Source organism: Syngnathus leptorhynchus, chromosome 9 (genome assembly GCF_054491065.1).
Source record: "Syngnathus leptorhynchus isolate UIUO chromosome 9, UIUO_Slep, whole genome shotgun sequence".
In the NCBI taxonomy this organism is placed as follows: domain Eukaryota; kingdom Metazoa; phylum Chordata; class Actinopteri; order Syngnathiformes; family Syngnathidae; genus Syngnathus; species Syngnathus leptorhynchus.
Genome location: NC_141203.1, coordinates 4,464,265 through 4,490,391, shown reverse-complemented (window position 1 = coordinate 4,490,391; position 26,127 = coordinate 4,464,265). Strand labels below are relative to the sequence as shown.

Genomic DNA, 26,127 nt, shown 5'->3' with positions numbered 1-26,127 from the left:
TAAAAAACAGCATGTCTGTAACCCATTTAACTGGTGTAGGTCTCTACTACTGCATATCTTACCGGTCAGGTCATCCCCTTTTAGACCTTCAGCGTCATCATTCTTCTCAATCAAAGCCAAGGAGAGTGGATCTCCTCCCACCCCAATGGTGAACTCTACTGGGACCTTCTCCGTGGACCCTCGTTGGCCGTTGAGAAGGCGTTTGCGCTTCACCTCATGTTGGTGAAACTTATCGATGCAGTCATCGATGAGGGTGGACGGAGCTTTTTTGTGCCCCACAGTCACCTGCAAGTGCATGCACGGTAAGGATCATGCTAAGGATGCCAGTTGGCACAATGGATATTCATTTTGCATCCGGTTCAAACCTTGCCACAATATAGCACTTCAAACTTCTGAGAATTGTAGAAGGCGTCATCAGCTTCCTGTTTTGGTTTAGTGTCTTCCTTTAGGGCCGATTTGGACACTTGGCGAATACTGCTGATCACCTCAGGCACCTTTTGGGAAGAAACAATGGAACGTGATTATACAAACACTGCAAAAAGGATATGACTGAAGTTACTTCTGAACAATATGTCATCATCATCAAATAGGTAACATTAACGAGGGTCTTTATGGCTCTCATAGCTAGGTGATTATACGGAATGTTTTGATTTTGAAAACATGGACTGAAGTTTGTGTGTACATGTACATACATCCAATCTGATCTGATCCAACTTATTTATAGCTTATAGCACTTTAAGATCCATACAGTTGACTGAAGCGCTTGATAGAGTATAATGTACACAAGGAAAACAAAAACAATACATGTAAATACTTTGGATGAACTATCAGGGATTTAAGACCATTATAAAGTAAATGTAAATTACCAACTTTTTTTTTTTTAAATCAGTATTAAAATCAAAGATCTCCAATAAAGGTAAGAACCAGATAAGAAAGCGCATTTTAAGTTAGGACAGGATTAATCGCACTGTCTAAAGTGCAGCGAAAGTTCATTTCCCATTTTCCCCAATTAAGAAAGTGTGGCCCTTCTGGGTTTTTCTTAGTTTTAGCCAACACTGCTCTGTCGACAGAAGAAAGTAAAGCTGGAGCAGTTCTGAAAGATACTGGAGGCGAGACCATGAGGGTATTTAAAAAGAAATTGTTCCAATTCCAAACAACATGACCTTAGTCTATTTTATCATTAATGTATTTAAATACATCCTATGTTCTCAAAACACTCCAAAAGATTTTTGCACAATAAGCATTTTGTCACTTGAGTGGCACGTAAACTTGAAAAACTAAAACGTTTAATCTTTTACACAACCTTGCTTCGAGTTTGAATTCTAAGTGCAGCATTTCTTATCAAATTAACTGAAAGTATCTAAGTGTAAATGTTAGATTTTAACAACTGGTGAAAGCACATACCCTGTCATTCAAAATTGATGCAACATTGCTTATGCTTAATATGACTACAGCTAAAATAAAGTACAATCGAGAGACTTAATGCAGCCTTGAAAACAACAGAGAGACCAGAGAGACTTGTGAACAAGATAGACTACTGTAGGCAAGCAGCCAGGGAATGTCCACGCTTTCCCAGGGCAGAAGTCACAACAGGCAGCAACAAATCGGAGCGTTTCAGAACCAGTTCCTGTTCTGTCGAGTTTTTGTTTGCAACTGGTGCCGTAAAAGTGAAGAAAAAAAACAGTTTGATGACTCGTGTGCATCAACAAATCAAAACAGAGAATCTCTGCAAGCAACCACTTGTAAAAGCCCTTCAGAAAATGACATTTTAGTTCTATGTTTAGCAGAAAAAAACAAAGCTGACGACCTGTGACGAGCTTCGTGTTTACACCCGGACCTCCAAGGTCAACCAGTCACGCTTGCTAGACAATGAGCTATAAAACAGTTAACACGAAATGCACAAGACACAATTGACACAGTGACTGTTACGATGAAGAGTTTAGTGGAGCTCGTTATTATGCAAAGTCACTGTTGACAACACAATTACACAGTGTGTGCTTATTGATGTGTAAACTGAGTATTTGATTTACGACTGAGAGCTGAACTGACTAATGAATGAGTGATGTAACAGACCAATTGGTGAAATATAGACCGCCCAATAGTGGTCCAATGGATCATCTTTCACGAGATAACAATGATTTAATCATTTCTTGAGGAACATGTTAAATATTACAATGGAAATATCACACTATTCAACACCCATATGGCATGTTTTTCTAATAACGTGCAGAACTATTAAAGAGGAAGTCAACCGCCAATTTTTTTTTTTTAAATTTGTGCCCCCACTAGTCTAAACAGGGCAATCAATTTACCATTGAATTTGGGGAAAATTAGTTAGCAGCAAAATTCATCAATCCCATCGGGCAACCCTTTTACCACATGCTGTCGGCTGAAAATTACATCAAAATGACCAGGTCACAACCAATCACAGCTAAGCTTAAAAAAAACTGGTGAGCCATGATGGGTTGTGACCTGAGACCAAGCAATTGGCAAAATGGCTGCCCGAAATGCAACAAATGCCCGAGGAGCAACAAATTGTCATGGAGATTAGGTCTAATTAGACTTCTAGGGTATCATCGTAACAAGAAGAGTGAAAATACTGCTTGAATGCAGGCTGAATGTTTCTGGTATACATTTTTTATAAATCGATACAGGTCATGAACATTTCTGAACGTTAAGACTTCAAGCAGACATCAGGAAATGGTGTTCGTTTTATGCCTTTGTTGGACTGGAGGAGGAACGACTGGTTCTCTCAAGGCACTTGACTGCAGTCATGTGTTTGCACGACACTTGATGGAATCTTTCCATTACTTTTCCATCTGCCTCATGAGGGCAAATGTGGCCTTGAGTTCAGGCACCATTTCAAAACAAAACAGGATGTTATGTCAACTTTAAGCAATGCAGGATGGCAACTAGGATTAATAGGCCCCAACCCGCAATAACATTTGGTACACCTGTGGCTTCTAATGATATCCAACGCAAATGTTGTATAAAAAAAAAAGAAAAAATCATGGCCTTTACAAAGACAATACTGTTTACTTGGGGGGGTCTGTGTGCTTCATAGTGAAATTAATAGCACACAATTGCCAAAAATGTATATTTTAGTATATAAATAAATTGTAATTGAAACTGCAAGAACAAAAGTTTTTGGGAGTGCGCGAAATTGCAATACAAGAAAAAAAGTTTCAATTTACAGAAGTTATATAATGTATTAGATTTGTCAAAACTCTGACTTAACTGGCATAAGAGTTTCCCTTTTTTCTTGAAGTATAAATCTCATCTATCTTATTGTATTACAAATTTATTCCTGTAACATTACATTTTTTTTTTCTTTATTTTATGTAGCCATCACATTCTGGTGAGATACAAAGACAAATGCAGATACTGGATTTATTTTACCCAAAATTGCAAAATAGTTTTTTTTTTTACAAAATGTTTGATTGAACAAACAAAAATATATTTTTTTAAAACCCACTACGAGTAGGAGTTGATTCTGCTAAAAACTAGGATCATTCAGCCTTGGTGAAATAGCACCCTTTTATCAGTTAGATTTGTATTCGCCCTTCCAAGACAACAGTAGGTCAACTTCCACTGTGGATCAGTTCCAAGTAACAACAGAGGTGGTGATGCACGATTGCACGGGCCGGGCCCTTCAGTCTACACAGAGTGTGATCAGATTGCAACTGGCCTGGCAATGGAACAATGTGGTTGTGTCGGGCATTAAATTCGTCCTAGCGGGCCGTAAAAACCGCTATGGCAGACTTCAAAAATGGGTAAAAGGTTAAGGTCAAGATTACTCTGAATGTTGTCTTGGCCTGACTGCTTATCTATATGCATTCACAATAATGAAACATTCTTTCCAAAAGACATTTGCGAATGTGTGACCGGAACAACTTTTAACAGAGTTCTGTGAGTCCCACATGGACTCCATATTGCAACAACAAACCCTTTCATGAGGTTGTCTTTCAAGTCCAGCAAGCAGCCAACTCTGTCTATCTAGTAAGGCACAAGCATATCTTGTGATTTCATTGTGTTTAGATTCCCCTCCAGTTGAACATTATGTTCTTCTTCCCCCACCACGAATCTTGTGCTATTTAATTATCTTCATAGAGGAAAAACAAACTGCAGTGCTTAAAGCCTTTGCACTTACATTGCTCCAGTCTCACATTTAAGGCTAATAATAGGTCTGGAATCGTGCTCATCAGCCCTGGATAACAAGGAAACCACAATAAGAAGCACAGTATCATATACAGTGAAGACTTCAATTAAAGCCGGCACATAAGAAAAGTCCACAAATGGAATTGGAAGTGCATTCCAAGTGGTGCACCCAGCCACTGGCTGCCAAACCGGTTTCTCTTGCGTAAATACTCGTCTGACTGATGTACATTCAGCAATACTAAGAAATGATAGGTGAGACTCCTCGAAAGCTCCCAGGTCTTAAATCTACCACGTCTGCATTGCTCTCAGCCATCCATGACTCACGCTTACTAGAATTCCACTGGAAACATAATAGAGCGCAGGTACATTTGAGGGCAGCACAAAACGTGACTCGAGATGTGTTTGTGTGCTCTGGGTGAAGTTTCCCAGGTTCCAAGTAGAAACGGGTTGGGACCTAATGGTTCTTGTTACAACATGATAAAACAACTTGTGAAATGCAGTGTCATCATTTCAACTCTGTTGCTAACCAAAACAGCTGCACCTACAGAGGGAGGTCAACAATTTCTTAGACGAATAATGTTGCCTGTGTGGAATTAAAGATGATTTGTGGATGATGTCCATTGAATTGCGGGTGTGCGGGCCTTGTATTTTGTTTTAAACTAGTTTCTCTTAAACATAAATTTTTAACATAAATTCAATTAAACATTGAGTGATTGCATTTCAAAAAATAATGTAGCTACTAATTGCACCTTTTAATCACATATAGTAGGTTATTGGTCATGGCTAAAATGTGTTTTGACATCAAGTATTTAGGGCACCAGATGACAAGGCTAGTGCACTGGATTTTCAGGGAAAGTTAATCCTCAGGATGCCTTATTTGCTTATGTGGGTAGCTAAGCTATCATAAAAGCAGACATATATGAAAGTCAATCAAACATAGTGCCTCTGAAGTGGCCTAATATTTTGGTGAGTCATCCAATCTATAGGCCATTTTTACAGAGCAGTACAGTTTTGTGCAGTGTTTGTATTGTGAAACGCTTCCAAAACAGCCAAACTGTACCATCCTACTTCTTGGCCCACTTTTATTTGCAGTATTACCAGTCAGTTTACTCACTTTGGGTGGGGCTAAACATGGTTCTGACACTTTTCCCCCCATGCAGCACCTTAAAGGGTCCTAAATATCCCACCCGCATTTGGGTGTTACTGGTCAGAGTAATTAGGAACGATTCACTTGTGTAAACTGGAGGTAGCCATCTACTGAACGTAGAACGTTTACTTCACAATAAAATTCAAAAACATGATCAAAACTAAAAAAAGACTACTGCAAAAAGTCATCACAAAGCATTGTTGAACATTTTGTGTTTATCTTTGAAGGGAACACATAGTATTATGGAAATTGACTTTTTAATTGCTTGTACACACAATAGATGTTAGGTGAGTTATGAGTTATTGAATTTGCCAATGGTTGGCTTTGTGCCTGTTTATTTGGATGTGGAGGGGTGAGGAAGAGCAATAGATGTTGTATCTTGAAAAGTCAAAGCCCTTTGTGCTCTGATCTCCAAAATAGAGGGTTGCTATGACATACTGTGATGTACTGCACCAACATTCAAGTGCAATGTTCATAAAGGATTTTCTATGGAACACACCGCATCTTTATACGGGCATATTCCTGTTTCCAATTCAAGTTGTTGTTAACGATATAGAAATAATAGTTTATAAAAAAAAATAATTGTGTATATGTAACAATATGGACTGCAGATTCCATGGCATGGTTTTCACAGTAACAATGACCCTCTGAAGAAAAATTATAACATTGTGGCAGAAATGATCTTTTACTATCAGCTCAACTTTATTTATGGAGCATTGAAAAAACATACAGAAAGAAATAATTTCCTTTCATAAGGGCTGACCCTAAAGATGAGGGATTGCCGTTAATATTTGTCAACTGTGGGTATGTGAGACATTTCTGTGATTAAAGGTTATACAAATCCACTTGACTTGCATTGAGGCACAGTTTGAAAGCATTTTAAAAATTCTATTAACCTATCCTCCCAGTGCTTCTGGGTTTATCATGCTCAAATGGGAAAGAGAAAAATGAGAATCCAAAGAGATACACAAATGGATAATTTAGAAAACATGTGTCAAACTTAAGGCCCAGGGATCAAACCTGGCCAGCCACATCAATGGCTCCTCCCTAATTGCTGTCTTAAAGCAAATAGTGTGTCTACTGTTTCTTGCTAAATTGGTTTGTTTTGAAATTTTGTACCAGAACTGCCTTTTTTTCCCTTCACTTTTCAAGGATATTTTAAACATTACGTTACAGAACAATAAAGAAAGTTGAATTTTGACAGCCCTGATTTAGAGCATTAACAACATGCAATTTGGGGGATGTAAGAGGAAATCTGAGTCCACAAAGAAAATACACAAGATGCAGACATACGAATATTGAACCGCAGATCTGTGAGCCAAACATGCAAGGCGTGTTAAGCACACATTCACTGTGCTGACCACATGGTCTGATAACGGTGTTCATTTTGGGTTGGGTGTAAGGGGCGGGGGGTGTCAGAACTGCATGTGACTGCTTGGTACCTGGTTGGGATCGCTGGCCTTGAACACGTGACAGGACATCTCCCCTTCGGGGTTGTCTGGATGGGCCCGCAGCAGGTAAGCAAAGTAGGTGAGGTCGTTGCTGTTGTGCATGAAACGAGAGATGTGCTGCGCCTTGTGCTCGAATATGAAAACCGAATAGTTGTTGTTCGAGGAGGACGAGGAAGAAGAGCATGGCACGCAGCGGAGGAAGGGGCTGTGGAGCACCAGATGCACCTCCCGTGGCTGCATGGCGGGGCCGCAGTCGCCTTTTTCACTCTTCCGCCGGATTTCGGCTACCAGCCACGGCAGCATGGGCAGCGTGGTACGGCGATCCAGCAGCGCCCAGCCGATGTAGGTCAGCGGGAACCTCTTGTCCTGCATTTGGCTTCCGTCCCTCTCGCCCGCGGGGATCTCCATGCTGGACAGCTGTGACATTTAAAACTTTTTTTTTTGCAGGGCGTAAAAAAAAAAATTGCCACTCCCCAAAAGGCGCAAACGTGGCTAACTGTCATGGAATAAAATAATGAGAGAAAAACGCATTGAGTTTTCTTCCTGTCTTCCTCTCGTCTTCTTGTTTTTTTTGTCCAGAGAAGCAAGCTACAAACGTGCGCCAACGTAAACACAAGGCTGTGCTTACTTTCTCCAGGGGCGCGTCAGAGTCCCCACATTCCCCAGCTGCACACGAACTAAACCGGCAGGGGCAACATGACGATTCCCCTTAAAAGACACCATTAACGTTGTTTAAAGGGCCGTCTTTTCTGTAGTCTCGCTTTCCTTCCACGCAACGTCTTGCAGAAGGGAGGTGGAGCGGCCCATGCGCCTCAACGACCCGCCCATCCACAGCACATGTACAAGCTTTAGGGGTGGGGCCTCCGTGCGGAGAAACGTGACAGCGCAGATACACAACAAGGAGGGAGTATGTTCCCTTCCGTGCCGGGGTATCCTACAGGGCGCCTTTCTAGGAAACTCAACATTTCATTTTGGGACTCAATCACAGTGTTTAAATGCATTAGAAGTCGCTCCATCGTGGGACTTATTTAGCGAACATATCATTTATTTAATCATTTGTCATCTGGGTTTTCCAGGGGGAAAGTGGATCAAAAGCCATCATATAATTTGATTTCCCTAGTTTTCTCTAACTTTTGGCTATACATTTTTTGGTGGGAATATGTGTGTTGCTGTGTTTGGAATGAGCATGTTCCAGACAGATAAAACCTGGAACGCATTTAAATGTTATGTTCATATCATTTGAATTATAATAGTGTAATTACAACAACGAGACTGCAAGTAACAATTTTGCAAATTGTGTTGTTTTTTTTTCTCATGCGTATATGCTTGCTCTGTAAACTGGTATGCTAAATGGTCAGAACAAAATATGTAAAAGCCGAAAAACATTGATGAGTAAGAGGGTTGCATTTGTTTGAGTGTTACACTGGATTATGGCAGAAACTGAAAGTAACATTTTTGCAAATGAATTGGGGGTTTTTTCTCAAGTACTAGCTGTGTAAACTAAATGAAAAACTAAACAGAAAACCATTGTTATAGGTGATATGAGTAAAAGGGTTACATAACTTCAAATGTGTCAATGTTTATCCCCCAATCCAGTAATGACCCTTTTATTAACAAGGATCTTAATGAGGAGACCCCCACTGCACACCTACCACGTGCCATGACGCCGAGGGTCCCTAAAAATAGCCGCTGCAACCTTATCAGCTAAAACATGAGAGGACTCCTGCTTGACTGCCCGCTTCTTTATCTTTTAACAAAAGTTTGTGCCTTTTTTCACAGACTACCAAAGCACCACTTGCTGTTCACAAGTATGACGCCGACCCCTAAAAATAATCCCCCGTCATAATAGTTTGACCACAAACTATGATCACAACTCATTTCATAAAACGTATCTTTGAAAACCAATCGCTTACAAATTATTTGAGGAAATGCAAGGATTGTTTGAGAGTGGTGTTAAATTTCATACCCCCTCATTCTGGGAATTGCACATACCAACAACGGGCCAAATTTGAGGGATCTGACACTTTTGTTGTTCCCATACAAAAATAGAGGCATGTTTGTGTAACGTGTCTAGTCACAAGTCATTCACTGTAACAATGTGAAGTTTCCAAAAACAATGTACACTTTCTCTTTCTAATACTGTCCTCTTTTTTTTCCTTATTTGAGCAGTTTAGCCTAGATGCCCGGTGGCCTCGTGCTACCTCCCACAGGTCTGTCATGGTGCTACAACAAACATCTTGGGGGAGGAGACTGCCAATAGCTCATCCCCTGCATTGTACTGTACATGATCTCATAACAAAGGCAAACAAATTGTGAGCATTGTCTCTACGCAATGTAACAATGCCAAACCAAACAAGGCAATAAGTGGTGTGTTTAATTTTCTGCTCAGAGTGGGATGTGGAGAAAACACGTCTAAACGTTTGTATGACTGGTTTGGGCAGTAGAACTGAAAGGTAGACTTGAGTCCAGTAGTTTCTGAATTACACGTAAACTGATGGCAAACTGAAATATTTCAGTTTAAAATGGGATCGTTCTAAAAGAGTAACCAAATGCAAGTTCAGCACTTTTTCCTATTTTGAGTACTGCTTTTGAGGAATGAGAGCAACATTCCTTAGGGAAAGTACACCTGGACCTTACGGAGCTGTTTCAATCCAGAAAAGTAGTAGTGTCATTAACAAACTAAAGTTTTTTCCAGCATTTTTGGTTACTTTGTAAATTAACCAATACATCAGAGTCTAATTACCCATCCCCAAAAAAGCAAAAGTTAGGCAAATACGTGACATGGATGTGTTTACAAACTCTACCTGCTTTCTGAGGTAGTATCAGAGACATTAGTTTAATGTTGTATAGACAATTCAGACACTGACACCTAAAGTTATACAGACAGCAAGAAAAGGTGATATGGATTTATCTATAGAACAAATAAAATGATTTTATATTATAGCCACAAATTACATATAAATGCTGTCCAGTGAAAAATCTCGATATGGTGATTGAAGCCACTAAGTAGTACAAAACTTCATTCAATAGTGTGAAAATAAGAGTCAACAGTAAACGCCGGCATGTGCAGAGTCACATTCCATCATATGGTCTCCATGACAGCCGCCAGCTCCTTCATCTGCTTGTGAAAGTTCTGCGAAGAAGCAAAAAGTGAACTCAAATTATCACAACGGAAGAAAGGATACTAAAGATGATGGTACGTACTTGGAATTGCGGGACTGTCATCTCAAAAGCCTTTTGGCTTATCTGGCCCGTCGGCTCAGCGATTTTCAGAAGAATGGTCACAAAGGGCGAGTTGAGAGAACGGCAGGTGTCAGAGCTCACTGCCATGCCCAGCTTCCACTGCATGTCCACGAGCTAACACAACAATAATGTAAACATGCAACTTCATCAGCTGAACTTGGTAAAGTAACCCAGGCCGCTACATTGTGTTGAAATTACCCGACCGGCGCTGAGCAAGTCTTGGGTGGCCTGCTGGACTTGTACTGATCCTCCATGTTCACTCCATAGGTTGTGGAGCACCTGAAGTAAGAAACAAGAATGATGTAGCATTTGTATCTACGGGGGGGACTCAACACATCATGCAAGCAATTGAGGCAAATTACAAAAAAATGGTTGCGTATATTAGCCAAATTGGACATTGAAAGTCATTGAACCTGGAGTGACGCTTTGGACCATTTTTTGCTGCCTTCTTCTAGCCTTGACACAAAGTCGTCTGCAGACAGCTCGCTTTTCCCGGCAGACCTGCATAATTTAAAGTCATGTATTAATTGAATGCTCCTTTATGTATTTATACAACTGTGCCACTACACTATACAATACCTGAATGATAACAAAAGGAATCTGACGATGCTCTGTAGAGATTCATGATCAAGTGTGACTCCGGCTCGCTGAAAAATCTGACATAGCACAATAATGTCGTACTGTAGATCCCAAAAATAAGGTCATTAAGCACAGATCCCATTGAGTGTTTTTGCTCACGTCACAAATTTTTGCAGAGTCAACTCCTTTAGTCTTTCCTTGCAAGTAACTCAGGATATGATGACACTGGAAATTATACAAAATGTGAAGTGCAACAACACTTCGGATTCACGTCTGCTAAAAACAGATTCGTTTAGCAATCTTTCTAGTGTCATGTTTACTCACGTGTTCTGCCAATATGTCTGGATTGAGTCTGCAGATGTTCTCCACAACAATGTCTGTCCCTTATTAGCAATGGAAGAAAAAGTTAACAATGGCATTTCTTATGGACACTCAAAACTAAAAACAGTTGCAACATATGGCTAGTTAGCCAGTTCAATCATGGTGTTAAGCTAACTCTATGGAGGAAGCTGCCCCAATCGGTTGTATTTACAACAAACAAGGCAGGTCATGTTTAGGTTAAAATAACAACTATGACTTCACGCACAGGTAAAATAATATTTATTTGACACACCAAGAGAGTGATCGGCCGATGGCATCTTCGGAGTTCAGCTTTGCTCAGAAATGTTCTCGAAGTGTCGATGATGCTATTTAACAGAGGTATAAACTACTTCCGGATTGCCCCTAGATTCAGTTAATTTCAAAATTCGTGGTAAAAATAAAAAAAATAGAGATAAAAAAACGCATTTTAAGTAGCAGTGTGTGACATAATATTGATTACTCTATTGTGCGTGCAATAACAACTTCAATCTAAAATGTAAACCACTCAAAAATCTTATGTTTTGGACAAATTTGATCTCCTTTTATAGAACATTTCTGACTGACGTGAAGGCAAAGAAAAGCTCAATCAAAACCCCGCCCTCATTTCCGGAATGTTTCATTCGGGTGGGTGGTGGTGTTTTAAATGGTAGAAAAAAAGCCGAATTATTTTAATGCTGGAGTCTATTATGCAACTATTAAATGTTTGAAATTATTTTCAAACCAAAGGAAGTTATTTAATGTCACTAAATTTGTAAATATATTTATAACTTGATATATAACAAAAGTTGACTCCCCTTTTGATATTGTTAAATAGTGAGTGACGTTTACAGACACGGAAGTGGTGCCCGGCTGTCAAAGTCGCTTGGGAAGATCAATTTTGTTCTTTCATTCTTACAACATACTGAATTTGTTGTCAAAATGAGCGTCCCAACCTGGTTGCCCCTGGAGGCGAATCCCGAAGTGCGTATTAATGTTGGTTTATTCCATATATTGAGACACATTTGCCTTACAAGAAAACACAAAACATGTGCGGGCTGGCTATCTAGGGCTAGGAACCACGACAAAAGCTAATCGCGTTACAGTTTTGGTAATTGTATTTACGAAAGTTTAGCTAATGTTTCTCTTTCTTCTCTGTCTTTTCAGGTCATGACGAAGGTGAGTGTGGCTTTATATAAATTAACTTATTGACAAACAATTTAAAAAAACAACCCAAAGGTGGAATAAGGCCCTAAACAACGATGTTGCCTGATCAAAATTTGTGATTGCCATTTTTGTGCCTAGTTCGTCAGCTCTTTGGGCATGAAGCAAAGTTGGCAGTTTGGAGACGTGTATGGATTGGATACAGAAATGCTAAGCATGGTGCCAAGACCTGTTTGTGCTGTGCTCCTCCTTTTCCCCATAACAGAGAAGGTACTTCACGTTTAGACATTGGGTGGCAAAATTATACCAGGGCACCTGAATTGGTCTAAAGGTTGAATATTGTTCTGCCTTTTAACTAGTATGAAGCATTCAAACAAGAAGAAGAAGAGAGACTGAAGACTCAGCAATTGAATATGCCCACCGATGTCTATTTCATGAGGCAAACAATTGGCAATGCTTGCGGCACGATAGGACTAATTCACGCAGTCGCCAACAACCTGGAACATCTGGAATTTGGTGAGTTGTCATTGCTCTAAGATGGCAACAATTCAACATGGAGACATAATCCTTTTTTGGAAAATTAAAAAAAGTGGAATCCTAATTAAAGGCTGTATATAGGTCGGACTATTTCTATCTCAGTGCTGCTTATAAAGAATAGTCCCAAGGGTGAAAGATAGGAAAATGTTTTCCTTCCAGCTTCAGAAATGAAAAGCCTTCCACAGTTAATATGGCTTAAGCATAAACGATTAAACAATCGTCAGATCAATGAGCTAGCTCAGCTTCAAGTTTTTTTGTAAAGGAAATTCCACACTGCGAAATCCTGACTATAAAAAGACATTGCTCCACCATGCTGCCAACACTATGTTTAAATTTTTTTTAGAGTCTGACTCAGCTCTGAAGAAGTTTGTGGATCGCACCTGTAAAATGAGTCCGCAGCAAAGAGGTGTCTCTCTAGAGACGGATGAGGTACTCTTGATGGGAACACAATACCATGAAGTTTGATTATTAGCATCAGCTAACAAGTCTCTATTGTGTTTATCATCAGAGTATACGTGTCACACATGAATCCAGTGCACAAGAGGGTCAAACTGAGGTGTGTTATTGATTTTGAATTACTTGGATTTAATTGAAGGCGTGCTGTTCTATTTTATTTGTTTATTTTTTTTGTTTATTGCAGGCACCAAGCATAGACGAGAAAGTCAACCTTCACTTTATAGCTTTTGCGAACGTTGGAGGGCAATTGTATGAATTAGGTGAGCTAACTGCAGTGTCGATTTTACAGTTTCACCCAAAATTAAACCTTTCACGTCATACAAAATTTCACCTCAGTGCATTGACCGCCCAACTTTAACTTGTCATTGAAGTTATGGTGGTATGTGTTAGTGTGTGTGCTTTAACTGGCTAACTTGTGTTTAACTTAATTTTGTGCACAATTACGAATGTTAAAAGGTTTCAAAATAAAAAAAAAAACGGCACCTAACAAAGGGTTTAAATGTGTGTTAATATATTTAAGCTGTTTGTGTTATGAGAGTTTTCTTTTTTTTTCTTTTTTTTTTTTTATCTTAAAGTTCAGCAATAACGACAGTTTGATATTTGCCTTTTCTATAATTTCCAATGGTGACAATTAACACATTCTATTGTTTTTCTATTTGTCACACTGCTTGTGTGAATTTTATTTCTTAATTTATTTTAATTCACCCAGAAGTTTTTTGTTTTTTTCCTCCCCAGATGGTCGTAAACCCTTCCCAATTCTTCACGGTAAAACAAGTGAAGATACTCTCCTCGAGGTAAGATGGTGCCAAATAAAAAAATGTTGATGTTGTTGTAAAAAGGAAAACAGCCAAGCTAAACTCGTGTTTGTTTCAGGACGCTGTGGAGGTTTGTAAGACCTTCATGGCCCGTGACCCACAGGAGGTCCGCTTCACCATTATCGCCCTCTCCAAAGATTCTTACTGAGGCGATCCAATGAGTGGAGGGAACGTTTTTACTGCCAAAACATTCTCAAGTGCTGGCTTTATCTGCATTTTCAACATAGCTCAGCTACTGATTCACGGGAAGCTTTTTCAATTAAAAAAAATTTCCATGAATTATTTTGACAGAGTTGGATGAGATTCTTCGGGAGATACTTCAAGTGCTAGCTTGTTATTGCACTAAAATGTTTACAAAATTGAGCACAGTTTTCAGTGTTAGGGCGGTTTCGGCCGCCAAAGACGGTGTTATAAAGCACTTACTAATCGAGTATCACTTGAACGCCGGGCCAAGTCACCATGTCCTTGTGAATGAAGCGTACATTTTTTTGTAATCATGTAAAACACTTCTCAATTAAACGCTAAAATTAATATTATGTCTTTGCCTTATCTTTTTGCATTGGAGAAATTTTGAGTCATTTCAACAAACAAATAAAGTAATTCAAGGGAAACCATTTTACTTTAAATACTGATTTTTTTTTTTGTCGACAAATTACAACCCCAACATACTTGTGGGTCAGCATTTCCAGTCTAATTTTTTTTACAATATTTCAAAAAATATATTTTTATATTTTTGGGATTTGCCCTAAGAACATAAAAAAAATATTTGGATTTTATGCTTTTTAGACAATGCATGACAATGTACACACGGACAAATTATTTGGTACTCTCAATGGCCACTGAAATATCTTGTAACTGCTGTGTTTTTATTTTTTTGCAAGGGGGCAAAGTAATAAAACTCCGACACATACTATAGTTTACCCCCTTGTTAGTCCAGGACAGGATCATAAGCTTGTTTTTTTTATTGGACCACAAATACTGTATAAAGTGATGCTTTTTTTTTTTTTTTTAATTATCCATCCATTTTCTATAGCGCTTGTCCCCACGGGGTTCGCGGGCCTTTTTTGAATGACTTAATTCTAATTAATTTATTCATTTTTACTTTACATTTCAAGTTCTTTCTGTTACCTTTGTCAACAATCTTGCTCTTGTATTTATCGACGACATTATTGTTTTTCATTTTATATGATATGGCAAAAGATTTTGAGGCAAAAAGAACAAGACATCCATCATCATCATTAATACTGTATCCACAATGACACACGTCCACGTGCATGTACAAAGTAAGAACCCAAACAGATAGCAATCAGTTTTTATTCACTGAGGCAGCATTTCATCACCAAGATATTGAATTACACACATCATTTAGTGCATGACTTTACCAAACCCAAATACCCCTTGCCCCCACAGTTACCAATTCAACACTTAGGTAATGCTAATCTGTCCAAAAGTGCAGCTCTGCTTACCTTTTGGCGTAGTGAAGGAGTCTACTGTACTAATAAGCTCAACATTATATAACAGTGGGGGAGTGCAGCAGAGCTTGCTTGAAAACACTCCAGAACAAATTAGAACATAACATTTGGTTGTTTAATTTCACACTTGATGGGTTGGAAGAGACGAGATCTTTATTAGTAGGTAGACAGTCAAAAGCCAATTTTCCACCATGGGTCCCCCAGGTTACACTTTGACACTTTTCAATACACAGCAGTCTCCACAGAGTGTCGCTGCAGTGATAACTTTTGTGCCTGTTGCTTTTAAAAGGAAAAAAAAAAAGGTATGATCTCTTCAAGGGAGAGAACTTTTTTTTAAACAATTTACGAAGACGTATTAGGTTATCCACTAGGGCTTCTTCAACACAGTCACTTAGGCAGAATCCGTGGAATATGGTCCTCGCCTACTGTATAACGTGACTTCTGCGTGGGGAGGGAAATGAAAAGGTAATGATCACACGCAGTGCTTGCGCATAATAGACAGGTGTGTCTTATGGAATTTAAGCACAGTGATCATGTGATATGATGCAAAAGAATGCGTGAGTGTTCCACCTTGCACACGCACACAAAAGAATGCATTTAACTGTTTCTTTTTTGTTTTGTTCGCAGCGGGATTAGGGAATATCACCTGGTTGGTTCACTTGTTGAGGAGAAAGGAAGGACTGTACAACAATGTCCACGTCTGTGAAGGTGTAACTGCGAGTTCAACCGTGTGAGGTTCGGTTCCGTTTAAAGAATAACAAGATATTTTGGTGTGATGGAGTGGCGAGAACAATCCACGGTGAGCTGCCAGGACGCGTACGTGGAGGCACAGAGGTGGATCGAAGTAAGTGCACGCGTTTTTTCTTTGGGGGTTTCTGTCATTGCTGTCAGTTACATTTGGACAGAGATGTTGTCTTTAGCAAGAAATTGACGATTCCACACTTGGATGACAAGTTTCAAACTAAAAAAAAAGAGCTATTATGTGTCACCGACGTGTTGATGAGTCACTGAAATTCACATATTACTCATTTACTGTAGTGCATCTCCGCAACAGTTTGGGATTTAAAAGATCCAACATTTTAGTTAAAAAAATAATTATATTAACCTCGATAAATCCAAATGATCCAATATTTTTGTATTTAACACTTATTTATTTATTTATTTATTTATTTATTTATTTATTTATTTTCTTGGCCCCCTGTCAGGAGTGGATTGTCGGGGCAACATAATGTATAAGCAATAGATATGTTCTATTAAATTTCCTTTTCTGCGAGGGTGACACCTTATGTCTTCTCGCAATGGTATGCCAATTCATAATTAGTACATAAAAAACTGTTTGAAATGATGATCTTTTGTTGGGACTTGTTTTGAAACAGGTCAAAGATTTCTGCAAACTGGTCAATCTGCAATTGTCCTATCTTAATTGAGATCCTTGGACTTTACCCATTGTTCTGAGTATTGGTAGTGATTAAAAGTGCAAAATTAATTTGACATTCTTGTCCGAGACTATATGTGTGATTTAAAGTGAGCAAATGATCATAATGTCATCGAGTACAACATGGTACAACATGAGATCTGGCTTCACTAATAGACTGCGAAAAGTGGCTGAAAAGATGTTTCCTCATCACAGATATTCTCCTCTCAGCAGGGTGGCTTGCTTGTTGTGCTCAGTTTGTAACTAAACAAATATTGTTCCAATTTCACGAGGTGGGGGGGGAATGTGAATGCTTTCGGTGTGACATCAGTGTCATGCACACTGGCCCATTGTAGCTCGGGGGGCAACAAGATTCCATAAGGAAGCCCATCAGCTCGTCCAGGTAGAAGGCAAAAAGCAAATGGACAAAGGTTATGGTTTTAACGAGAGAACGCTGGTGGGTGAGAATGTAGTTAGATCCGTTTGCTGCTGAATGATTAACAAGCCGCCAGGCTTCACACAACTTAAAACAGAGACTTGAGTGTTGTTAGTAATAATGGCGTCAATGTTAAAAAGTTATTCTCAGATGATCTGCAGCTTGTCACATGGACACATTCCTGTGTTACAGGCCCCCAGCACGGCATCTTACATAAAGAACAGTAAAGGAATAGCAACAGTGCCAAGAATGTGTTGAAAGAGAGATTTGCACCACAATCTACCCGCAAATGGCATTTCTTTCGTTTTTTTTTTTTTTTTTTTTTTTTTAATATTTTGCATATGGAACACAGCATTGTCAAAACAATCTCCGAGGCTTCATGTTCGACCACAAAGATGACTCAAAGGATTTGAAGTGTTGTCTCTCTTAGCTGTGACTTTTCCCCACAATCTCACACCCTAGTTATTTTAGTTTCATTTTTCATCCACAGTCTTAGAAACAGAGAAACACATCCACAATTCTGCCGTTTCTTAGCACCGGAATGTTTCTGACATCTAACACACTTTCTGACATTCTACACGCACACTTTTCATCTTCCTCGTGAATCATAAGAATCACATGATTTTATATAGCTGATGTGGAAGACTTGTGAGTAAGCAAGATACGGCCCGTGGGCTACATCTGGGCTGCCCACAGTCTCTGACCGGCCCTGCCAGTCAATGTCAAACCAAAATAAAATGTAAAATATGAAGTTCTTTTATTTTGAAAGTTGTGTTCAAACGCTTGTTGAAGCGAGGAAGGTAGCAAAAGCTCCCACTTGTGTCTGCAGTGTTGCCAAGTGGTATTTGAGTGTCTTGACCAGAAACGGCATCTTTGAGTTGGAGGTCGTTGCAGAGAATTTGAATTACTGTTCATACATAGAATAGCTACATACATAGAAATTATTTGACACAAGACATTTTTTTCAAAATAAAAATAATAGACTGCCGAAAAAGTTGAGCTCAGCGTGTTGGCTTGGCCCTCAGCAAGTGTTCGAGTGTTTCGTTTCCACTTTGCAAAATTAAGTGGCCACCTCTGTACTTCAGCCTCAGAAGAGTGTAAAAGTAAAAGTGCTCAAACACCAAACACTTTATCCCTGTTTCCATAAGACAGACACCTGTTAGCTTGACATCAAACTACTAACTACTTTTCCCATGACACAAGGAGGTACCCACCAGGTGCTATTCATAGCTGGTCACTCATTGGTCAAGTAGATCCATTCTAACACATGCTCACATTCCTTATTCCATCACCTACTTCAGTTCTTGATGCTGCAGTTTAGCTTTCAGGTTTTTTTTTTGTTTGTTTTTGGTTAATGACTATCAGACACAAAACCTTCCATTAACCTGCATTGTGGTCATGGAAAACATCTCAAATAGTGGATGAAAATATCATTTTTGGCAGCTCTTTAATGTGTTTCACCCAAATGAACTCTCCTCTTCTGTTTGTGGTATGTGGCCCCCGACGAATCACCTTGCGTGACCCACACTGCTTTATTGTTTGTCCTACAGGCTGGTCATTAGTCGCCTCAATTAGGCACGTGATGACCTCACACATAGATACTCTCATTGCTTTTAAATCTTGATGCAGTCTTGTATCAACATCAACAGTACATCGAGCCCAAAGATATTGGACTATTTTGTATTGCCTTAGTTAGACGATGATAAACTATGACTCTGTCCTTTTCTAGAACAAATGATTTTATGAACATTCAGCTGATGGGAAGGGGGGTGTGGTGTGCAAGTACTGATGCGCCTCAGTAGCCTGCATGAATAAACATTAGCTGTGGTCACGGACTCAATTTTCGCGATTATTTGATTTACAGAATAAAGGACCAGCGTGTTGCACGTACTGACATCTAGTGGATAGACAATGGTTTTCTCTGCAAGATGGCTTATAAGTAGCGTTGCTTCGATGGTGCTTTTACACTGCAGAGTAACTGTGCAGTATTGAACGAATAATTCATTTAGAGCCAAACATGCTAACAAACAACAATGGAGGTGAACAACACTCTTCTGTAGTTGCTTCTCGGCAACAAGACATTATATCGAAGAGGAGACTGAGGGCAGCAAGAAACTGGGTTGTTAAAGTAAAGTGGAGACTGTGGAGTATGTTACAGAACTATGGCGCCGTAACACGGTAAGACAGCTGTGTGTATGTACTACGATGACTTACAATGACTTTCTTTTTGCTATAAAATTGTAATTTTTTTAACTTATTTCATATTTTCTAACTGTATTATAATGAAATGAAAACCTATTTATTTATCTCTTTTGATGTTATCCTTCTCATATGATATTATTTTCATGAGATTCTAACACTGTTTTTACTCAATATCACAACTATTATTAGAAAATTAAAACCTTCCATTCTATATCGTTATTTTCATGAAATCAGTTTTTCTCTCTCTTAATATTATGTATTTAAAATTTTAATTATTGAAAATTTTAACCTTTCACAAATTTTATGATTTATTATTGCAACATTTTTGTTGTATTATTATCACTTAACTCTTGTAAACTCACGTTTTCTCACAATATAATGGCATCTCATAAATGTTAAACTTTCTAGTAATTGTCTATTCTGTCAACAAAAAAAAATTCTCCACATATTGCGACTTTATTGTTGTGAAAATATGATTCCTTGTTTCCTTGTGATATTATTCTCATAGATGAAAAGAGAGACTGAAAGCATCAAGAATAAAGGCATTGAATTTAAACTGGAGACCCGAGGAGTACAACACTGCCATTTCCAAAGCTAAGACGCAGTCACTGGTTTTCTGTTGGACTTTGTTGCCTAGCAAATCCATATTTACAGCTCTGCATTTTAACCTCCTGTGTTTTGACAGTAAATTACATGTGGCATCTACAGTGAGAGCCCCGATGAAGACCAGGAAGAAATCCCCCTAACATGTAGTGGGCACAAGGGGGAAAATAGTCATCACGGGATGCATTCAGCACATTCTTGAGGGGAGCACAGGCTTTGGAGCTTTTGCAGCAAGGATTTTAAAATCTCTGCTGCTTCTCTTAAATCTCCCCTGTTAAAAGTGCTCTATTGCTGCACTTGGGAGTTTTTATCTCACGGATCTGACAGCCAAGCGAGAGTAGATGTTTGATGTCTCTAATGATTACAATTAAGAGTGCACAAAAGATAAGTGCTTGGGTGAGCCCTCCGCCCCTTCTGTTTAGCTCAGTTAACCCTTGACTAGTTTTCATTAGGCAATGCTACAGGTGGTGTACTTTACCTTTTTTGCTAGTTAGTAGAATTTGCTAGTTAGAATTTTATTTTTGCTATTATTTCCTGTGGGAAAAAAATTAATTTTGTTTTTCTTGACTATGACTATTCTATTGAAATGTGGGTTTGTTTTCAGTAATATTGTAACTAGTATATTTTTCGGAAAAAAAAAATATTTCTTAGAATATTGTGTCTATTTACAAGTTTGTTTTCTCACAATATTCCAACTTCATGATTGACAAATGCAGAGTTTTTGTAATTTTATGGATTTATTCTCAGAATTGCGAGCTTTTTTCCCCTGAACATTGAGACCTAGTAAGTTTCGCAATGTGTATCATTCATCCCATAAAATGACAATTAACAAAAGTTGCTCGTGAGGCAAAGCGGTTCAGATAATAGATGCGATGGATAAATTGCAATTAGCCACACACACCTCAATGCGATATCTGAGTTTTTTTTTGTATCGATCGGTACCAAGTAAATCTCCGACATCTCCGATACCAATACTGATACCAACCATCATCATACCATCATGCTGTATTAAATTGCGTGTTCCATCAAATAACATTTCTTGTGCAAATTAAACATTATTGTTGCATTCTTAACCATGCCATATTATCTTCAATGGAAACATACCTTGTTGTTTTAAGTTGCAATGTACAAAGTAGGAGTACCGTATTTTCTGCACTATAAGGCGCACTTAAAAGCCTCTAATTCAATTTGCATATTCTTAGTCCCTGCCTCTCTTAAATTCCTTTAGTCCAGACACCTTCGCTTAGTTTTTGTTTTAGATTATTCATTAAATAGGCTAATCAGTTCCTGTTGTTTCATTTCGACTGGCCTTGTACTGCCAATCAGAGAGAACACAAGAATTAAATGTAAAGGATTGATAAGCCATTTGGTATCGATGCAATACCGATACCAATTTTAGCGTTACTTAATAGATCAATCTGCACAGCCCTAACCGACACACCACATACAAATGTGATTGCCTCTGTTAATATTTTTGTGTGTTTTGTGTTTTTTTTTTTAGCGTTTTGAACATGTGCTTTTCTTTTCATGATCTGACAAATCCTGAATCGTATTGCTTGAAACGATGCTTGTTCGCGTTCAGGTTACAGAGGGAGTGTTTGGAGGAGTAGCAACACATTTTTGGGGGGTTATTTCCTTGAAAATCATTTGAAAATCATCACAGTGTACTGAAATGGGATACTCATGTAATTTGCTTGCTCTCCAAACAAAAAAGACGGTAGATAGGGCGACCATTAAGGCTTTTGTGTTCCTTGAGAGGGAATGGGACACAAAAGCCGTAATAGGAGGAAACATCACAACCAACCCGCTCAACTTGTTTCGAGCGTGTCACCTGCAATGCCTCCTTGCATTATGGCAATAAATAGACTTTATGTTCACTACAATTAATAAATTGTCACTATTTTTATACCATATCAGCCTGTGACTTCCTGTCACTCTAGAGTAAAATTAGAATGTCTTAAAAAAAAAATAAGCAGGCCTCCCACAGCAGGAAATCGTAGGATTAAAAAAAGTAGTCAGCAAAATATGATGACAATGGCAACCGCACTGTCCTTCCTAAGCCAAGCAGAGTCGGTTTACAACCTGGTTGGCTTTGTTTTGACTGTCAAGAGCAACGCTGGAGGATCAAGTAAAACCCAGATGGAAATGAATATTGAGAAACTTGTTTCCATTTGAAGTTGTAAGTCGACTCTCCTAAAACAGATGTGCATTTCAAAACATATTCAAAACATAAATAAATAAAGTTGTAATATAAGCAAAATAAACATGTATTATTGCAAGTCTAATCGTCTCAAAATTGTGAAAAAAGTAGTGTAATATATGAATAATTAATAAGTATTAATATATATAATATATATTGAGTATATAGTAATAATCAATTAGTATTAATGATTAGAGTGAAAAACCCTAGTGTTTTGAGTTTGAATGTAAAAATGTTAGCAAAGTACATTCATAGTTGTGATATTACACAAACAATGTTAAGAATAAAGTAGGGGTATTACATAAATAAGATCTTAATATCATGGGAAAGATGCAGAAATACAGCAATACAGGAATAACTTTACAAAAAACAATAAGGTTGAAATTCTTTAAAATTACATTAAATACAAAAAATGTTTATAACATCAATAATAAAAGCGAGAAAAGTCTGAATATTATATAAATGCAGCTGCAACAACATATGGTTGACTGTACATGGCGGAGGCATAACGTACTTATTCGCTGGAGTAAATCAGCATGCATAAACTACGCTTACCGTATTTTCCGGACTATAAATCGCAGATTTTTTCATAGTTTGGATGGGGGTGTGACTTATACTCAGGAGCGACTTATATGTGAAATTGTTAACACATTATTATATCACTTCACATGTTATTTTCACACTAAACCGCCTGAGGGCGCTCTAGGCCTGTGGAATAATTGGAACTGCAACTGACGATGAGTCTGACGTAAGCCACGTGTAAAAGGAAACGCTGCAGCTTGTACTTCCAGGATTAGCTGAGTTGTGAATAATTGACACCAATAAAGATTTCGTTGGATTTAATGTTTTGGAGTGATGCAGATGGTTCGATAAACTTTATACTATCTACTACTACTTTATACTATTTATACTATCGTTATTTGAATGACTATTAATATGTTATGTCAGGCACATTCTCAGTTCCTCGTTTATGTATTGATGTAACGTTAGCATATCGTACCCTTCAGCCTGTGGTTGCCTATTCATGTTTGTTCTTGGTGTTGGATTTTGTCAAATAAATTTCCCCCAAAAATGCGACTTATACCCCGGTCTGACTTGTATATGTTTTTTTTTCTTTATTATGCATTTTATGGCTGGTGCGACTTACGTATACTCTGAAGTGACTTATAGTCCGAAAAATACGGTATAAGGAACTGCAAGATTTTCGATTTCGGATTATGTAGTAAAGTTGGCCTTGCATCTTTGCTCGTGGATCTTTGTGTGACAACCCCACTCCATTCACACTCACACTCACACACACACACACACACACACACACACACACACACACACACACACACACACACACACACACACACACACACACACACACACACACACACACACACACACACACACACACACACATACCTGTAAAGACAGCGGGAAATGCAATAAATAGTAATATTACAAGAATATGGACTCATTTCAATACTCTGTTGCCAGTCAGTGATGGTTTGAGTGTATTGCCGAAAGCCAATTATAGGATATAGGCTGCCTAAACAGGATAAATGGTTCGATGTAAAGACAAGATTCATACTTGGCTGTATTCATGCAGCGTTCCAGACGTTCTGTTCACATTGGGGTTTGGGAATCCGGACTGGGTTTAAGGAAGATTGAGAGCACCTTGAGGAACACCTGAAGCTGTTCCACTTTGCCCCCAAAGACACCAAGTAGAAACGCTGGAGGAAATACCTCAAACTTCCGCTCCTACTGTTCTCCACATCCTACCTTTCTTCTCCACCCAACCACCCCCCTCGTGGTCACATACCAGCACCTCCTCTTCTTAGCCTGCACTTGGACACTCCTAACTTGTTTCTCTTGCCCTTTTTTTTTTCCCAGGCAGTCACCAAGAAAACATTTAAGGGCAAAGACTTCCGTTCGGCTCTGGAGAGTGGAGTTCTGCTGTGCGAGTAAGTATCCTTCGTTTTCGTTTCTCCTCTCTTGGCTTTCTGGTGTGACTGATGTTTCCCAGCAACCCACCTTCTAACCCTCGAACGCCCCCGAACGTTGACTCTCTTCTTGTTGCTGATCTTTTGTGTCATACGTTTTGACAGCCTACAACTGAATGAAGTCATCAGATATTCTTTTAGTTTAATTATTGAAACATCTAGGGGTGGTGTGTGTGTGTGTGGGGGGGGGGGGATTTTTATGGGGTGTATTCATGAAGATCGCACTGACATATTGCTGATTGTCCATATACATGATTGGTTGGTCATTTCAATAGGTACACTTGCATAGTCAAACTGAAATTTAATACCCAAACTTTTATTACCTTTAAAAAGTGACGATCTCATCTGAAAAAAAAAAAACACTATGGGGGTGTTTTAAAATTTCCAAAAATGTAATATTAGGAGAGTAATGTATGTTAGTTACCATTTAATATTTTGTGCAATTTGCTCATGCCTTAATGACAACATGTAGCGATATATGGATGCTTGGTAGTTCGACATATATGAAGGTGTATAAATTGCTGATTTCTGATTCAAATGAAATGTTTGTTTTGGCCTATTCTAGCTGTATTATTTTGTTCTTATTTAGCAATATTGATCGGACAAAAAAAATCTGAAACAGTCATTGGGATGATGATGATGTTTGTTTATCACTGCCATCTCCAACTGCAATACAACAACATTCTGGTCAATGTTACAGTTTTTAGAACAATCCATCAAAGACACCCATGCTGTGTATTGTCAGCTTGAGGAAAAGGGAAGATGAAGGTTAAATCACTTTCACACTCTCAAAAACAACGTGACCCGCAGCTGCCATTGTGTGCTGCTGGTTATCGAAGGAAGACGGCTCGCCAACACGATTGTTTCCTACACAGCTTCCACTTTGTTATCTGATCCAATGGCAGCAACCTTCTATTGTGTGACAAACATTCCTTTTACATTCTTGAACGTGCATGATGTTGCCACATTTGACAACACAAAGTGAAAGAATGGGCAACTGGTGGTTGCAACCACACTATGAAACCACACCAAAAAAAAAGAAAGAAAAATGTTTGAAATACATTTTTATATTACATCTAGTATATTTATTTTGGGTCAGGGAGGCGTTTCCTTGTTCCCTGTACCCTGCAAATAGCGGGTTTCCATTTTATCGTTTGAAGTTGGAACGTCACCATTCACTTGCAGTCATGGCTTAGTTGCTTACTATAATGTGAGTTGGCCTTGTATTTTTTGCAAATTTGTAATGACATGCAGGACAAATATAGGATTAACATATTCAATGAGTTGATTTTTGTGGGGAAAAAAAACACATTTGTTGGTGCGCTTCTCTGTTTAGTTCAAATTAATTGTAAAGACTCATGTCATAAATGTTTACTCGTCTATCGTAATTCACAATAAATCATCCAAGATATTATGAATTTTGTGAGATGAATCAATGAGAAATTAATTAATGAAAAATTGAATGAAATAGATATACTAATAAACCAATTTTAGGAAAATAATTAATGCAGTTGACATCTCACACGATAGTAAAAGTTAATAAACTATTCAGTGAGTCTTTATTCCACTAGTGTGGAAGGTTCAGGTTGTTTACATGATGTGGCAGAACTGCCACTGACTAAACCATATCCAGGTGGCCGCCATTAAACACTGTCGGAAACACAGCAGGGCTTTGCAAAACATTTTGTTCATTCACTGTAACTTAAAGCAGACTAGAAAATGTCTTGTGTGTTGTTCGTTCTCCTCCAGTGTGATCAACAAGATCAAGCCCGGCATCATCAAGCGGGTCAACAGGCTGCCAACTCCAATCGCTGGTTTGGTAAGTTTTTCTTTGCTTAAAGGTCATGACAGAGCCACAGAGCACGTTTTGCTGTCTTGTGTGAACAATAGCAAACACGGAATTGAGCGACAAAATTACTGTAG

At 38.6% G+C, this 26,127-nt stretch overlaps 4 protein-coding genes across 13 annotated transcripts in view; 2 read left to right on the top strand and 2 right to left on the bottom strand.

The window, feature by feature from the left end:
* tbc1d4 (TBC1 domain family, member 4) overlaps nt 1-7,631 on the bottom strand; it is a 59,824-nt gene extending 52,193 nt beyond the window's left edge. The window contains exons 1-3 of one of the 3 annotated variants that reach the window (XM_085921143.1): nt 6,748-7,631; nt 366-494; nt 63-285 (exon numbers count right to left, since the gene is read on the bottom strand). In XM_085921143.1, the coding sequence (XP_085777269.1) occupies nt 63-285; nt 366-494; nt 6,748-7,182 (787 nt within the window). In that variant the 5' untranslated portion in view covers nt 7,183-7,631. The remainder of the gene's footprint in view (nt 1-62; nt 286-365; nt 495-6,747) is intronic. The other 2 variants (XM_085921142.1, XM_085921144.1) reach the window with 2 other exon arrangements.
* Nucleotides 7,632-9,518: 1,887 nt separating this feature from the next.
* On the bottom strand, nt 9,519-11,514 carry commd6 (COMM domain containing 6). Of its 2 annotated transcripts, none has more exons than XM_085921031.1 (8): nt 11,192-11,514; nt 10,903-10,955; nt 10,738-10,803; nt 10,579-10,655; nt 10,413-10,500; nt 10,198-10,278; nt 9,961-10,113; nt 9,519-9,889 (listed from the first exon to the last, which is right to left on the bottom strand). In XM_085921031.1, the coding sequence occupies exons 1-8, from the start codon at nt 11,214-11,216 to the stop codon at nt 9,839-9,841; spliced, it is 594 nt and encodes a 197-aa protein (XP_085777157.1). In that variant the 5' UTR covers nt 11,217-11,514; the 3' UTR covers nt 9,519-9,838. The 2 variants fall into 2 exon arrangements, with proteins under 2 accessions (XP_085777157.1, XP_085777156.1); XM_085921030.1 differs by having other exon boundaries at nt 9,525-9,889; nt 10,903-10,961; nt 11,192-11,510.
* Nucleotides 11,515-11,609: 95 nt separating this feature from the next.
* On the top strand, nt 11,610-14,411 carry uchl3 (ubiquitin carboxyl-terminal esterase L3 (ubiquitin thiolesterase)). Of its 2 annotated transcripts, none has more exons than XM_085921029.1 (8): nt 11,610-11,910; nt 12,220-12,348; nt 12,438-12,594; nt 12,959-13,044; nt 13,124-13,171; nt 13,256-13,331; nt 13,807-13,865; nt 13,945-14,411. In XM_085921029.1, the coding sequence occupies exons 1-8, from the start codon at nt 11,857-11,859 to the stop codon at nt 14,032-14,034; spliced, it is 699 nt and encodes a 232-aa protein (XP_085777155.1). In that variant the 5' UTR covers nt 11,610-11,856; the 3' UTR covers nt 14,035-14,411. The 2 variants fall into 2 exon arrangements, with proteins under 2 accessions (XP_085777155.1, XP_085777154.1); XM_085921028.1 differs by lacking the exon at nt 11,610-11,910 and adding an exon at nt 11,971-12,093.
* A 1,245-nt stretch (nt 14,412-15,656) lies between these two features.
* LOC147050738 (LIM domain only protein 7-like) overlaps nt 15,657-26,127 on the top strand; it is a 48,951-nt gene continuing 38,480 nt past the window's right edge. For 5 of the 6 annotated variants that reach the window (XM_085921300.1, XM_085921302.1, XM_085921301.1 and 2 more), the window contains exons 1-4: nt 15,657-15,823; nt 15,986-16,202; nt 24,095-24,165; nt 25,954-26,023. In XM_085921300.1, the coding sequence (XP_085777426.1) occupies nt 16,134-16,202; nt 24,095-24,165; nt 25,954-26,023 (210 nt within the window). In that variant the 5' untranslated portion in view covers nt 15,657-15,823; nt 15,986-16,133. The other variant, XM_085921299.1, reaches the window with a different exon arrangement.